Source organism: Neopelma chrysocephalum, unplaced genomic scaffold (genome assembly GCF_003984885.1).
Source record: "Neopelma chrysocephalum unplaced genomic scaffold, ASM398488v2 Primary Assembly neopelma1_43, whole genome shotgun sequence".
NCBI classification, from domain to species: Eukaryota; Metazoa; Chordata; class Aves; order Passeriformes; family Pipridae; genus Neopelma; species Neopelma chrysocephalum.
Window position 1 is genome coordinate 11,287,610 of NW_020897702.1, and position 17,152 is coordinate 11,304,761.

The 17,152-nt window shown below is 34.5% G+C and overlaps 1 protein-coding gene across 4 annotated transcripts in view; it reads right to left on the reverse strand.

The window, feature by feature from the left end:
• The window catches only part of DYNC2H1 (dynein cytoplasmic 2 heavy chain 1), a 170,675-nt gene that overhangs the window by 51,350 nt on the left and 102,173 nt on the right, over positions 1 to 17,152 (reverse strand). For 3 of the 4 annotated variants that reach the window (XM_027677336.1, XM_027677335.1, XM_027677337.1), the window contains exons 79-82: positions 15,361 to 15,516; positions 13,348 to 13,423; positions 11,653 to 11,864; positions 9,645 to 9,749 (exon numbers count right to left, since the gene is read on the reverse strand). In XM_027677336.1, coding sequence (XP_027533137.1) covers positions 9,645 to 9,749; positions 11,653 to 11,864; positions 13,348 to 13,423; positions 15,361 to 15,516 — 549 coding nt within the window. Of the gene's footprint in view, positions 1 to 8,838; positions 8,956 to 9,644; positions 9,750 to 11,652; positions 11,865 to 13,347; positions 13,424 to 15,360; positions 15,517 to 17,152 lie in introns of those variants that run through there. The other variant, XM_027677338.1, reaches the window with a different exon arrangement.

A 17,152-nucleotide genomic window follows, 5' to 3' on the forward strand; every position in this document is an offset into this window, starting at 1 on the left:
CACCTTTCCCTCTACACTTCCTCTACCTGTTCCTGTCAGTAGTAAGGTAAAAACGAGCACTGGAACTGTACTAGAACCATACATCTGACCACAGTTTTAGGAAGAAAGAGCAGTTTTAATTGGACAACATGCTTTTTGCCTGATTTTGTAAACCTGACATTGTTCAGATACCATAATTTTCTTAACTCATCCTGATATAATGTGTGAATATTATTTCTCTGCATTGAGTTTCTGCCAGAACAAACTTAAGTTTTCAAATGATTCAGCTGCCATTCATGACGAGTATGAAATGCCACGGTATGAATACATGAATCACAGAATCACAGAACAGTTATGGTTGAAAGGAACCTCTAGAAACCATCTAGTGCAATACGCCTGCCAAAGCAAATTCACCCAGAGCAGGCTGCACAGGATCACCTCCAGGCAGGTGATATTCAACCGCAACCTCTCTGGACAGCCAGTTCCAGTGCTCTGTCACCCTTACAGTTAGGAAGCTTTTCATGATATTCAGATGGAACTTCCAGGGATTCAGTTTGTGCCTGTTGCCCCTTGTCCTGTTGCTGGGCACCACTGAAGAGAGTCTGGACCCACCCTCGTGACACTTGCCCTTAAGGCATCTGTAAGCATTGATAAAATCCCTCTCAGTTGTCCTTTCTCCAGGCTAAGCATGCCCAAGTCTCACCGCCTTTCCTCATAAGAGAGATGCTCCAGTCCCCTAATCATCTTCTTAGTCCTCCACTGGACACTCTCCGGTAGTTCCTCATCTTTCTTGAACTGGGGAGCCCAGAACTGCACACAGGACTCCACATGTGGCCTCATCAGAGCACAGCAGAAGGGCAGGATCACCTCCCCCTACCCCTGCTGGCAGTGCTTTTCCTAATGCACCCCAGGATACCGTTGGCCTTCTCGTCCACAAGGTCACACTGCTGGCTCATGGACAGCTTGTTGTCCACCAGGCCCCCAAGTCCTTCTCCACAGAGGTGCTTTCCAGGAGGTCAGCCTCCAGATCTTACTGATTCATGAGGTTATTCCTCCCCAAGTGCAGGACCCTGCATTTGCCTTTGTTGAACTGAAACTCTCCAACCTGTAAAGGTCTCACTGAATGGTATCACAGCGCTTTGATATATCAGTCACTCCTCCCACACAAAAATAAGTATGAATATGGGCACAGATCATTTTTACTCATTTTTAAACACTCTCTATAACACTTTGCATTGTAGTTCTGGAAACAAATTGAAATCTATAGCAGTGATCTGCAAGATGAGATTTTTACTAAGTGTGAGAAATAAAACATACAAGCTTTATACTTTAACAAAGAACTACATCAACAAATTTTTCACAGGAATTATATCTTAAAAGCTTGAATAAAATTCATGTTAGACCTGATAGCTTACAAAATTTTAAGTCAATTTAAGTTACCTTTTAGTCACAGAAGCCCTTTTAATACCATTATTTTCAACCGTGTATCTTTATATTTCAAAATGTATATGAAAAAGCTGTATTATTAATGATGACTACACTGAAGAAAATTTCTGAAGTGCTGGTTAACAGCCAACATTGCAAATTCAGGCAGATCTTATTTATACATATGCTGCAGATAGCCATGAGGTAAACTGCAGAGTTACAGTTTTGGAATTTAGGAAAGAAGATGGAGTATAAGGGAAAGGGAAAATTTGAGACTATTATATAGTGGACAGCACATTCATTTCGTTTGATTAAAATGGGGAATAAAGGACTACTTTTGAGTGAGTTTCAAAACCAATCACCTCATTTTTCAGAAAGACCAGCATTTTTAGCAGAATGACTGTTTGGGTAAGCATGGAGTGTCTTGACTTGAAAGACAGAGAAAAAAAAAGAAAAAAAAAGGGAACGTACAAGAAGCAAAATCAAGGACAGAGAAAGAACTGCTTGGGCAATTCAGGATGAAATTAGAAAAGCCTAGGCCAACTGGAGATAAGACTAGCATGGAACATTAAGGGTGAGATAGGTTCCAACACATATAAAAAAGTTCAAAGAAAACATGGGGCATTTTCTGAATGTAAAAGAACATAAGTGAGGCATGGTACATAAAACCTGAAGTATTCAGTGGCCTCTGTGCATGGTTTAGGAAGCAAAGGAGCAGATAATACTGAGAGAGAAACAGTTCACCTAGACAACACGAACATACTCATAACATTAACACACAGTTCAATCCAGCTGTCAGCTAGTCACCAGCGGAGTTCCCAAGGCTCGGTATTGGGGCCAATTCTGTTTAATATCTTATCAGTTATCTGGATGTTCACATTGGTGAACACTAGGCAAATAACAGATCAGTCTCACAAGCATATGCTTTTCCATTAATGTGAATTATAGCCTTGCCTAAGGATGAACAATTAGCTGAACCATTCACATGGCTTTAGCAGTGGAATAAAATAAAACTATAACAAAAAATGAAATTTGAAATGTGTTGGTCTTTAGCTGCCCTGGAACACAAAACAAGCAAAAAAATCTGTCTACTAAGTAATAAAATCCATTTTTTTTCTTTGAGACAGGTACTACAACTTGCATGCTTTAGGATGCTTGAATTTTCACTTCTTCCTCCTGAACTCTTCTTTAAACTGAATATTTAAATATAAAATGCAAGTATATTTAGATTGTTACAATACTCATGTAGAAATGGGAAAACCAACTATTTTCTAAATCCTATCCCAACAAAAATCTAATTTTTTAAATAGTCCAGTCTCCAGTAGAAAAGAAGCCCTCCTGTTTTCTGGATAACCAACAACCTGGTAGTTATGGTAGTTTTCTTTAATCTCTTAAATGCTCATTAAAATGTTCACTATACAATTTTTAGAAATGCTGTTGATATTACTACAAAGCTTGATCCAAAGTTCAATAGTAAGAAATAGGTAATTCCAAAAGATGATTCACTCATTTATTTTAGATGCCTATCTAAGAATGGCACAAACTATTCCCTGTAGCTGCTTGTCTTACTTTAGTAAGAAAAAAAATGGATAACTAGCTAAGATGAAGTGGATAATATGAATATGATGGAAGCTAGATTAGAAGTATTGCAGAGGGGCTTCTTTTTTTTTAACTTCAATTGGCTTTGAATTGGGCTTATCATATTTTTTAATCACAGTACCTAAAGATTTAAAAGAAAAACAAACTCATATGAAATTATTCCAATATCAATCAGTGGAATTTGAAGTGGCTTGAATCAATAAGTACATTACAAGTCTTTTCTAGTAGGGTTTAAAGAAAATATCCTTTAAGAGTTGAACTACAAATCTGACAGAACCTCTCTGTATATTTCAAAGACAAACTTTAATTCTACGAAATCTATTTTTTAAATACCATTGACTTGCTTGGAAACGTTAGAATAACATCTAAATAAAATATTTGGTATTAACATAGGAGGTATTTTAAGAAATACTAAAACACTAACAAGATAATAATGTTGGTGAAGAAAACAATTTCACACACCTACATAATTCATTCTACAGCAGCTATGAATCTGATATTTTGGAGATGGACTGTAACATACAGGGAGCCTAGATAACCATTAGATTAGGCACCTAACTCTGAGAAAAATAAAGCTATACTATCACCCTTAGTATAGAAAATATTTTTTCTGTTATATTAGTTTAGTTGCCATCCTGTAGTGACAACCCAAAAAAATACGTCCATACTGGTAAATAAAAGGGAACGTTTGTGACTTCCAGCAAGAAGAAAAGGCTCCTTCTCCATCTGCAAATGTGCAACTGCAGATTGAGTAGAAACAGGTCAGGAGGGAAAAGTTCTATCGGCATGTGGGCTTCCTGAGTCTGTCTCATGGATCAGAATCACTGCCATCCAGAGAAAGTAGCAGGTGCCCATGGACACGGGGGCCCAGGTGGTGTTCTTTGCCAATGCTGCTAGTGAAGGGAATGGGACAGGAATGGATGAATGTTAACATGGCTTCCAAGCTGGGATGTCACAGTCATTACTTTGTATCTTATGGCTATGATACCTTGTTTGAGAGAGATTGACAGGCAGGGGCAGATAGAATTCACATGACAAAATGTAACAAGAGTTTCTGTCAACAGGCTTGCTGCTAGAAAGCAAAGCTTTAAACTAGGTTTATCAGGCAGCAATGACCAAAGTCCAAAGAGAAACGGTGGGACAGAGGGTTCGAAAAAGCACCTAGAGTATAACATGATGAGAAAGGTATTTCTTCAAATATGTCAAATAGCAAGTCAGTTCTCTTGTTAATGATACAAAGAAGCACAATGAAGTTACAGAAATTGTTCTACTCTTTAGGGTGCTTTCATGAATACCAGACGAGATCATCTCACAAAGAGATTAGTTAGATGAGACAGAAAAGCAGAATCTATTATCATTATTATTATTATTACTAAAAGAGTTGAAATAAATATCTAGGATTAAAAGAAAAAGAAGTATCTCAAGAAACTACTTTCAGATAATAAAAATAATGGTATTACCAAGTGGGAGAAGTGAGAGTGATTTGCATCACTCATCTGAGACGAAACAGGCAAAGACAAGCATGCAGCTGGGTTTCAGAGAAACATATCTGGGAAAGTTAAATTACCTTATATCCTTTACCCTGCCACAGAAAACGCTAGTCAGATTTGGATTCTATTTGAGATGATAAAATTAGTATGAAATAGGTTCTTAAAAACAGTAATTTTGTTGCAAAATCTGAATTGCCTAAGCTGCAGAGTATCACTGGCATGGTTGAAAACCAAATAAAATTTCAAAGAACAAAATATAGGAGGAGAAGTACTTCCAGCAACTTCAGTTGAAGTGAACTGGAACTCACTTATTTGAACTTATAAGTACTCAGAGCTCAACATTTTTAATTTGTACATAAAATCTACAATTAAATAATTTTATAGTATTTCATTGAAAAACTGGTAAAAGCTATCATCTGTGAACTCTTCAACAATCTGAGGCTCAAAGGATTATTTTACATTTTTGATGTCCTTAAGCGCTTTGAGGATGTACTGGGTTTACCTTGGCTGGCTGTCAGGTGCCCACCAAAGCTGCTCTATCACTTCCCTTGTCAGCTGGATAGGGGAGAGAAAATATAAGGAAAGGCTTGTGGATCGAGCTAAGGACAGGGAGAAATCACTCTCCAGTTACTGTCATGGGCAAAGCAGACCTGACCTGAGGAAATTAATTTAATTTATTGCTAATCAAATCAGCATAAGATAATGAGAAATAAAACCAAATCTTAAAACACGTTCCCACCATCCCTCACTTCTTCCTGGGCTCAACTTCACTCCGGAATCTCTACGCCCTCCAACCCAAGTGGTGCAAGGGAACAGGAGTGGGGGCTCTGGTCAGTTCATCACACATTATCTCTGCCCCTCCTTCCTCCTCTTCCCCTGTGTCAGAGAGCGTACTCATTCATCTATAAAAATATCAAAACCAACCTATTCTGCAACCTCACTGAGACTTACCTATCTCATGATATTCTCTGTGAAGCACTATGAATCTGTATGTGTAAAAGAATGCTGAATTCCTGAGACAAGATATTATTGATATTATTAAACACAGTATTCTATATAGAAATTAGCATTAAGCAAACTAAGTGCTAGCCACAGTCATTATCATTGGCAGTCATATTTGAAGAGTCTTGCATAACTTGCCAGCTACTGAATGGCTTTTTTTCTCAAAATTATTTACCATATTATTGGCAAATGTTTAGATTAACCAGTCAACTGACCATACATAGCTACTACTTACAGTAGTCACTTGCAGGCACAGTCATTCAGCAGGATTTGTTAGAATCACACAACACAGAAGGCTTTAAATGTTCAATACCTAAAGAGTGCCTGTAATGACTATGTCTGCTGTGCAAAGAAGGGATGGAGACAAAACAGTGACTCTGCATTTTCATTTAATCTTCCTAGGGTGGTTACTGGCAATGTCATATTAGTTGTATGAGGTATGGTAAATCCTTCACAGAACAGGATAGTTCTTATTGCTTTTCTAAGGTGTAAAAATACATACGCAAGCCTGTCTGTTTCAGTCTGTATAAATTCCATTTCTCACATATGATAAATTTTATTTTGATGAAGACACCTTATGTATGCTTCTATTAAAATTATAATAAAGGATGAAGTTGGTTCATAGGAATCCATAAAAGAACAGAACTATGGATCCAAGAATAAGAAACAAGTACACTGGCACCAAAAGCCTATTTTGCATGAAGGTGACTGGAGAGATATCTAAATTAGAAGAGACTTCTTGCTGCACAGGAAACCTAAAGCAAAGCTCCACATACTCTGATTGCTCTAATCATTGGTTATAGCTTAGACTGGGAGATTGAACCACCTGAATGCAGGCCATACTGTTCTGCAAAGAGAACACAGCAAGAGATGGGAGATTATTCATGACCATACTCAATCAAAGAGATGTTGTGTCAAAGCTTGGTTGTAACATTAGGTGAGGTAGAACCAAAGAGACACAGTGAACTCTAGAAATCCAAGTTTTAAAAATTTACTTAGCTCTACCTGCATAGAGCAACTAAGGACAAACTTCAGAAAAAAATGTAAGTCATGTTTCTGAAAAGATCATGTCTTTTTACGTAAAATATTTTCTTAAAAACAAAATGGCTTTCTCCAGTACAGATTAAATATTAATACTCTCTGAATTACACTACAGAACATTGTAAGACATAATTTCTATACAATTCAATTAGTAATTAGCAGTATTAAAATAAAATTGCTAGCGATATTCAGCTCTTTAGAGAAGTTCTCTGCTGGTAAGAAGCTGTAAATTTCATCAATATTTGAAAAATTTCTGAAAAAAGTCCCTGTGTTTTCATTGCTGTTTTAGGTTTACCTGAACATTAGCAATGCAGTAGGTTACAGAAAAGATGTCTGTATGACTGCAAAATACTGCGCTGTGCTACAGCAAATTTCTACTATAGCAAAGTGTGTTGCTGCAGCGATACAAACTATGACTCCTAGGCACAAAAAATAAATAATATTCAGAGAAAGCCTACAAAATTAGTGAAGTAGTGACAACAGTATTACATTTCACCTTTCTGGTGCTAGAGACATGGTGGTTGAGCTGGTAGTAACTCATTTCTCACCACCTTACTCATTCACCTTCTCTCTGCTTTAGCTTTGTAATGGATTTCTGATAAACACTCATGTTAGAAAGCAATCATTCCATTTCAGATTGTGAACCATGGGATCACCTGTGGATCTAAGACAGCTGCCAAACTTTCAGAAATGGAATGGGAGTAGGATTCACAGTTAGGCAGAAGCACAATTTAAAGGAAATCTCACATTTCTGTTACTTACATTGCCTAAGACTTAAAAGAAGTACCACAAACTATTATTGGAAGGATGACAAAGTCTCTCACATGAAAACAAATCATCTCATAAGACTGTAACTACAACAGTCTCACATTTTGAAGATTATAATCCATAATTTATAGCTTATAATCAATGCTGTGACAGATCAGCAGAGTGTGAGTTTGCATTTACATACGCTCCTTACCTATTTGCCTTCACACAGGAACTCTGAATCTGTTCTGATTTTGTGGAGGTTAACTATGGATTTATTTTCAAATACTAGCATTTTTTAACAGCTGCAGCTTTTAACAAGTAAGCATAGCTGAAATAAATAAAATAATCAGCAGTGTACGGTGTAACTGACAGAAACAAAAGCATTTAAATTGATGTTTATATAAATGACTTTATGGCAACACCAAATGGAGCTATGTTGAATCTCAGTGCATTTTTAGCTTTGTAAGAGATACGTTCCTGAGTTCAGCCTATTACCCTACGCATCCTTATCCTACTGATTTTAGCTTTATTGTTTCATGTCCTAAAAAAACCCCAAACAGTTTGACAATATAGCTATGAATTTAAGTAAACAAATACATTTAAACAAATTTACCAGTACTGTATTTGATAGTCAACAAATGCAATACTCAAAGGCAATTTTATTTTTTTTAATAGATCAAAGGTCTTATACCAATAAGAAATTTCTACTTGGAGCCCTTTTTTAGGTGAGTGTGAGCAAACAATTTGATACTTTTTTTAAAAACTGTTATTCTAAGTCTTGAAATTATAGGAAATTCCAATTATAGGGAACTTCCAATTGATTTTGCCAAGAAAGGTTGGACCAGATGATCCTTGAGATCTCTTCCAACCTGATATTCTATGATTTAATTTTCCCCCCTATAACTTATCCTTACTTAAGACAGCATGTTAGGGCTGTACAGAAAATTAAAGAGCCACGAATTACAGACCAGTTCACTTCACAGCTCTGATGTAAGATTCTCAATTCAATCAAATTTCATATTATCTGACACAACTAATTTATTACCAGTCAAACAAACTATGCTAAAGAATAATTAAAAGATTGGTACTGCACTAATACAGGAATCACGTGTTCTCATCTAGACTTCACTGAAAAGCAATGAAAGAAAAATACAGAACAAAGGATTTAAGGATCTCCAGATCCATGCTTTACTGGACCTGAGTGCACAAGCAGTGGGAATCAAGTTGCTTAAACACTGGTTTCTAGTGCCATTTTGTCCTGAATCCCAGTCGCTGGCTCAGTAGAACATGTATTCACTTGGATCCTGTGTTGTATTTGGCAGTTCCTAGTAGATGTCTTAAATACACTAGAGCATATCCAGATTATACGAGGTACCAATCTTTAGGCAACTGCATTGACACCTAAGAGAAGTGATGCAATACTAGCAATGAAAAGCTCTGTCCAACGAATCAAAAACTGTATTGATGATGGAGACATGGAATTTAAATCACTCCATCTTTTTCTTTCACAGACTGACAAAACAGAAATTATGACAAGAACAAGAGACAGTCAGTATTTTTGGGCTTCCCAATGGGTGAGAAGGAAAGCTGCCCCAGCTGTTTCCTTAATAGTAGCCAGGATAATGTTGATCCATATCACTCACCCAAGATGCAGTTTCTACATAGAACTCTAAAATTGAAGAGGTGAAAAATCTTTAATCATTGCCTATTATTCCAGCACTAAGATTAGTGCATTCTCGTGTACTAAATATATACTCAAATCTGGACTAGACTGAAATTAAATGACAGCTGAGAACTCTTTACTATGATATAGCCATCTGCCATATGTTACAGTTAATAATGGAAATAGTTAAAATCAGTGAATTTTTAAATTATTACCATCAAACACCCTGGAACTTCCTTTTCATTATGTTGAGAATTTCCTTATGACATGCCTAAGTAGCTATTCTCCAGTGAGAACAACTTTTTTAAAGAAAATCATATTCCTAATTGTAAAGATGGAATTTTTTGACTACTGAAAGAATTCTTCAGAATTTCTCTTTCAGAAAAAGCATAAATATTACCCCTATTCCATGTGTAAAACTATCGTGTCACTCTTCAGTGTGAACTGCATTGTATTATTGGAAACTTTCTCAATAACTATTTGTTTATTTAAGTTCTAGATTCATATTCTTGTAAATAAAGATTAACTGTTACTATATTAAAACATTCTACAGGTAAATGTCAATATATCAAAAAAACACCATCCATTTACTCCAACTTTCTTATGGAAGCACATTTATGAACAGCTGGTTGGGTTCTCAAGCTTATACTAGCTGCAGAAAATATTTAGAGGTCAATGAAAAATGTTAATTTTACCTGGGAACTGATCATGCGCTGTGATGAACGAGCAATATTAGCTGGCAAGCCAAAAAAGTCAGGTTTATCATCTTCTGGAAGGCTTTCAATAATATTGCGATAATCCTGCATTAGAAGAAAAGAATAGACATAACTGGGGGAACTTTTTATTCAGCTCATGAAAATTAACAGTGTATGCTGAAAAGAATTTCATTAGGTGCACTGCATAACACAAAGATTAAAATAAATATATAAGACACGAGATATGTTGGTAATCTTATTTACAGATTTCTTCATTTTATTTATCAAAAACTATCTTCTTTTATACAGCATTTCCACTCTAAAAGAGCAAAAAGCAGTTCTGATTACAGTGATGGTATTAACTGAAAAGAAAAATACGCCAAGACTGTCCCTGAAAAGTAGTTACAATACTTCTGTTGAAAACTTAAAAGTAAGATTAATGACAAAATAAAAAAAAAAAATCCCCATCTGGAATTCTAAGAAAAGTATAATACATATTTATAAAATTAAGAGCACTCACTTCCATTTAAATCTATGAAGATATTATCACTCAAAGGAAGTAAAATAGTTTCCGTAAAAATAGGCTTGCATAATATGGAGATGCAGAATAGCATCAATAGTTATTATAATGTAAGAGTCACTAGAGATGCCCTCTTGCACAAAAGAGAAAGAGGTTTTTCAGCCTAAGGTAGACTAATTGTGCTGGACATCTCTTTTATTGCGATTTAAAGGCAAAAATATTTACTATGTGAAAGTCTGGCTGCATTCTCTTGCATTGTGTCATGTGCATTTTGTCTTTGCTTGCAGGAGTATGTGCTAGATAGACACACTTTAACAGGGAATCTCAGTTCAGAAGTAACAACAGGAGCAGACCTCTACACCAAACACTGAGGGAACACTAATTTAGTAAGATATATTATTGCAAATAATTTAAGGTAACAAACTTAGCTTTTTTTTTTTTTAGTTAGTGTTCTACTAATCAAAACTGCTTGCAGAAAAGTACTGAAGATACAGAACTATAAATTCTTACATAAATAAACATATAAGAAATCAAGAGATATTAAATGCAGTGTAAGGTAGAAAAAAGATTCATCTACTTGACCATATTATCTACAAGAACAAAGATCAGCTTGGTTTGTTTATTCCTTCCCTCTTTATGATATTAAATCAGCACATCTATAGAAAATGAAAAATAGCTCATATTAAAGTAAAAAATAAAAATAAAAATAAAAAAATAATAAAAAAAAATAAAAAATAAAAATAATGAAAAAAAATCATTAAAAAAAATTAAAAAAAAAAAGCCAAAAACCAAACCCCAAACCCAAACAGTCAGAAGTCAGGTAGAGAATGTCAATGATAACAATTTACTTTAACTGGGATAATTCTGTTTACATCAACTCATATTAGAGGTCTATGATTGAGTCCTAAATTAAAATGCAAATGAATCTTAATCATAGTAGTAACAATAATGGTATATGAATGGATAGGGAGAGTTCAGTTCTTTAGACTGAGGAATTCCCTCTCATTTATGCTAAAGAAATACTAAAGAAGAATCAGAATCCACATTTATCACCAAATAAAATGTCATACACCCTCCACGGTATGTGAGCAGATTACGTAAGAATGTTAATATATTTTGGAAATAAGAAGATACATTTAGATTTTCCTATTTCATCCAGAAGTTGTAGGAATGTTTGGCAGCCTTTACAAAACTACTGTTAATATACTAATTAAATAAAAATGTAATTATATCCTTCTTTTTCATAAATTGACCCAATTTCTTTTATACTCAATTCTTCATAGCTATGCTGCTCTGCACCACAGTCCAATCACATATCATAAAAAAGGACAGTGAATGAGCACTGAAGGGTTAGAGCTCCACACAAAAGAAGTCCTGAAGAAATAGAGGTATCCTTTGGATTGTAACTCTGGTTTTCTTTGTGGAAGTATTTCAAGAATAATTCCTGAAAATAAATTATTTACTAGGTGAGAGAAGATGTATACCTACCAAAATACTGCAGGAATTCGGTAGAGAGATCGAACATGGGAAATTAGTCATCTTCTTGCCTCTAGCATTTAAACTGCCAATGACTCGTGAATTGAAAAGTTGCTTCAGGTAGGACCGAAGAACCCTCATATCGAAGTAATTATCTACACGGCCTCCATAAATTGCATTTTCAAACAAGCCATGAACAAATTCCCACTGGAAATCTTTGAAACCTATCAATTAATTAATTAATTATTATTAGTTTTATAACACTGGATAGCATTGCATTATAAGCATTTCTTCTTGTTACTGCAGCTCTTTAGCAAAATAAAAGAGACATGAACACATAAAATAATTAATTTCAAATTATTTTTCTTCTATATTATAAAATAGTAAAAGTTGCAGAAAGTTGGATGAGTTTGTAAATATCTGTCCTTCATAAAATGAACACTTACTGTATTTCAAAACAAATTATTAGAAATATAACTTAAGTCTTGAAGTGCTTTTTGAATCAATTGGTTATATTCATTTCAGAAATTTCATTTCATGCATTTCGGAAATTATGCTATTAAAACTTTAATTACGTGCTCCTTTGTCATAAATAAAAATTTATACACCATTTTGTATGATGGCACCATCTGATCTCATAAAATAAACTAACTCATTAAATCAAAAGCAGACCATGCTCAAAATAGGTAAGATTACTCGAAATGTCATCTTTCAAACACAAAAAGGTCCAGGTTAGATACTTTGCAAATCATTGTAAATCACACAACATAACATATAAAGTTAAGCATGTTACTAGTAATTTCCTGGCCAGATTGATGTTGCATTAGATTATTCTGGCTTAGCTGTAACCCACAAATTCAAAATATCTTATTTTTCCTCCATTCTGTCACAGTTGTCCAAAATAACTACATGGGAAAATGATATACTTATATCCTGTTGCTTTCATATGCAGGTAAAAGCTTGATTAGAAAGGTACTTATTAAAGTCCCTTGATAAAGGAAGTGGCAATTACTTGAAGAGGGGGTTTATTGGTGGTAACTTGTTTCCTAATACTTCAATCATTCTTTCATAAGAAAAGCAATAATGATGATTAGATTAATGATTATTGATTAGTTAACGATTCAATCTCCTTACACCACTGTATGTTTCAAGTCTGTGTAACTAAGCTCTAATTTCTGAAGCACTAATAATCCATAAATCCCATTTAAGTCAATGATCATAAATTAGCTCTAAATATCAGTTCCTAACTTTACTTTGAAATTAACAATATGCAAAGATTTTTAAAAAAATTACCTTTACCAAAATAACTAATATTAAGAAATTCCTACACTACTTAATAGAACAATAAAGTGGGCTCCATCTAATACTGAGTTTCAATATGAAGAATTCATTCATATTCAATTCATTTTCAATTCATTTATTCAATATACGGGGAGTTCATACTGGGAAGGAATGGAGATGCAAGATTCCATCTTACAGGCAGCCCTGTATTTCCTATTTGTTCCTCTGCACTCAAGAAGCTGAGCAGAATACTTCTTGGGCACCATGAAATTATTGGTTTACCGAGAAATGGATTTGTGATGTTTCTAGCTTTGCTCACTTTTGATGAGTTCTGCAGCATCTCCACTCTTATCTGAACATTGTAGAAAGATAAAACTCTTCGTGCAACATCCCTACTAATGGGACTTTCTTTAAGACGTGACTTACCCTCAAAAAGTGTGTCAATAATGTCAAAACCCGCACGGAGATCAGATAAAGAAAATTCATAAAACTTGGTCCAACCCTATCATTAAAAGAAACCCAAAGAATTTAATTAGTCACACAATGATGATCATGAAGTAAAATACCAGTATTATGTGATTACTGAATGTTGTATAATAGTAAATACTGAATGAAAAGGAAACAACCTGTGCCCTCTAAAGTGCATTTTTTGAAACATTCATTTTTAAACATTAGCTTTACCACTGCATTTAGTTTTACATACTTACACAAACCAGAATCCATCGAGTATGAAGAATGTAAACTTAAGTTTATTTTATTTCCTAACATTATTTACTTCAACTAAAAGTTGCTGACATCTGTGACTAGATCATTCATTGAATTATGATTTTGTTTCTGAGGGTCTTTCAGTATTTCAGGATATAGAAAGGATTTTCATGAATAGGACTGATTCTTCAAACAGTCTTTACTATACATTCATCGTCTTACTCCTTAATTCACGTCACTTCATTTCTGACTAAAAAAATTATGAGAAAAGCAATTACTGCTACTATTACAGTGAAAATGCCGACTGCCATATGCATATTTTAATCATTTGCAGTTTGTACCTCCTTTCTGTTCTTGGTGGCACTACTCTTTATGTACCAGTAATGTGTAGTGTGTATGTAATAGTCATAAAAAGCTTTCATTATAAATGGATAAGTATAAATAAATAGTGATATATGATACAGAATTTAGAAAATACAGATCTCAAAGGTATGTCCTGTTGCTATATCTTCTTATGGCTGTACCTTTGCATATGGATTGTATCATAGCAACATGTGCATATGACTCATGACGTGAAGTGCACAAATGTGTCAGACAACTTTGCACACATTCAGTGAGACGGATACAGTCTCAGGTCAAGATTATGGCTGCTCCACAGATCCCAAATAACTATCAGCCAGTCACCCAGAAGGTCATATACTGGAAAGATGCTCAGTAGTGTTCATGTTGTTTTTTTTTTTTACAGATCCCAAAACAAGTCAAAATTCATTGTAAAATCCAAAAGCTTCTACTTGAGATTAACTGCAGTCCATCAATGTTAGAAAAACCATCACTGTTTGCATGAGACAAATGCAATTACAGAAGAATTAAAGAGAAAGCAGTAATCCTATCTTGTGTTACTTGAAAAACTGGTGCTAAATGAACATGAATTTGAACAAAGACAAAGGAAAATTCATGTGTCAGTTTAGTACTTTAAAAATTTTCACCTATTGTACTCTTTAACACCATATTCAAAAGCCTTCTACTGCAACAGGCAAACAACCTTACAAATCACAAAGTCAAAACTAGCAAAAAACTCTCTAATGTTCCAGGCTATGCCAGACCAAATCCTTCAGATGACAGGGTAATTTCATCCCTAGTCTAAACAGAATAAAATAAACAAAACATACAGCAGTTTGCTGGTTGGGGTTTTTTTGTCGGTTTAATTTAAGCATCTGCAGCCATAAAGAAATGTTTACTTTAAACAATAATATGTCTAAGGAAAAAAATCACAGTCTTTGAAAACCATTATAATCCTCACAAGAAATGAATACCTTCCCTTGTTCTTCCTTCTCCCTGAGAAGGGTTGGTGTATAGCAAGAGTAGATAATGTCACCTCCTCCTTTCTACCAAAGTCTCTTTTCTCATCTCCCATTCAATTGTGTGTTTCCATAATACCCTATCTCAAGCAAACAGGATTCACAGAATCTTTTCCATGTGACTTCACTTCTTCATCAGTATCAGTTAGTACACCAATCACAAAATACCCCATGCAGGAAGGAACAATTTTCAGACGGACAGGAATTGAGGTTACCAAGATCTTATTTTGCAATGAATTCAGAGACAATGAAGGTAGGCACCAGAAGTGTCCAAATTTTTCTCATTTCTGAACACGACCTAACATGAAAAATACTTCCAAGTATAGAAGCTAATAAATGGGGTAAATTTTTAAAAAGGTAGCAAATAAAATATTACCTGAGGGATAAAGTTTCTTCTTTCTTGACATACAGCATGAAACCATGCTAAACAAAAGAGAGACTGTGCTCGAGACAAATTTCCCTTTTTATTAATTTGCTCTGGTGTCCAAGATTCATACGTTCGCAAGAGGTTCTTTTTGAGGCCTGGAGGTGCCTGCATCGGAAGGAAAGACACTCTTCTAGACAGAAAACCTGGTATTTTTATGTGCTATTTTCTTAAATTCTAACCTAAAATTTATAACTTAAAGAAATTACGAACAGTGTTTAATAGAATAAAATTTAACAAGAAAGAAATTTGTTTGTAATAAGTGGCCTAATAATAGAATGATTCTATACGGAATATAACTTCAGCATACTGAAGGAAATTGTAACCAGGATCAACTGACAGGACTGTACCACACTAAAAGAACTTAGTGAAAGAATAACACTCTATCAAAATATGTAAGCATAAACTAAATTCAACTGTTTTCAAAAATACAACTTTTCTTCTGATTTTAAAGTTCAACTACCAATTAATTCTGTGATGAGTGTCAAATATCCTTTTGCCATCATCTCACTCTGTTAGCTAGCATACAGATATGGTATAGATGTATGATAAAATGCTGGTTCTCTGATTTAGTGGTAGGTAATGTTCACAACCACTAGAAATAACTGTATTTAAGGTGTATATAATAACAGAAATTACAGTGCTTAAAAGTAAAAAGTACTGGATACTCAGCCATTTTCAAATTATTTCCAAGTGTGAAGGCAAACATAAATTTTAAAGAGATTTAAATTACACTTTCGTATTTCTAAGAATGTTCTTTGTTCTTTCTTTTGAAAAATGGTTGTTAATGTTTCCATAAGATTAACATAGTTCCATATGTTGCTTATGCACACTTTTGAAAAATAATTGCAAAATACTGTAGTAAATTGACTCTTTTTTTTAATATCTGCATCTTGATCGGTAACAGTTAAGGGACATACTACAACCACATAATAATCAAATATCATTCACCAAGTCATTGTCTACCATTGTCCTTTCATGGTAACAAAATATTTACTAAAAATGAAAAGAAAACAAAAGGATTTAGAATATTGCATTTGTGAAAAGTTCCAATTATTCCAAAGATAGTGGGATGAGTAACTTCCGGAAGTTAGATGAAAAGAAACGTGATGATCCTACACAGTCCTGCAATTTCTGTACCACTGAAGGGCTCAACATAAGAAAGAAGGTACTCCAGAAACTTAAAAATACCTGCAGTCAATATAAAAGGATAACAGTTTTGGATTCCTGAAAGTCAGTAACATTGGACTGTAAAGTTTCTGAGTTTCTCAGTTTATCTGTAGGTAAAATCTCCACACTCCATAATGAATGGAAGATCTAGTAGCACTCCTATCAATGATTTCCATACTGCTTCAGTGCATTCATGATTAGACTACTTTCCAATCAGTTGGAGAAACACAGTCCCAATTATTCCTCAAACTGAACCATTTCAAAAGCAAAGCTCTCAATTTTGAGTAAAGGTCTTTAACTGTATGTTCTGCTGTACGGGAGGAAAGCCATTTTTGTTGAAAGGGTCCAGTGAATATAAAGCTATGGGGCCAAAAAGGAAAATAAGAAAGTGAGATTCCGTGATCTTCAGATGAGGACATGCATCAAGAAGGAGAAATTCCTTGTTTGCCATCCATGTAATATCATCTGTGTAGGTTTTTGCTTTTAAGAAACACTGATTAAATGCACAAAAGAATTTGGAGCACAAAACAGAACAACTACTTTCCCTATTTAAACTTATTTTCAGTTCAAACTT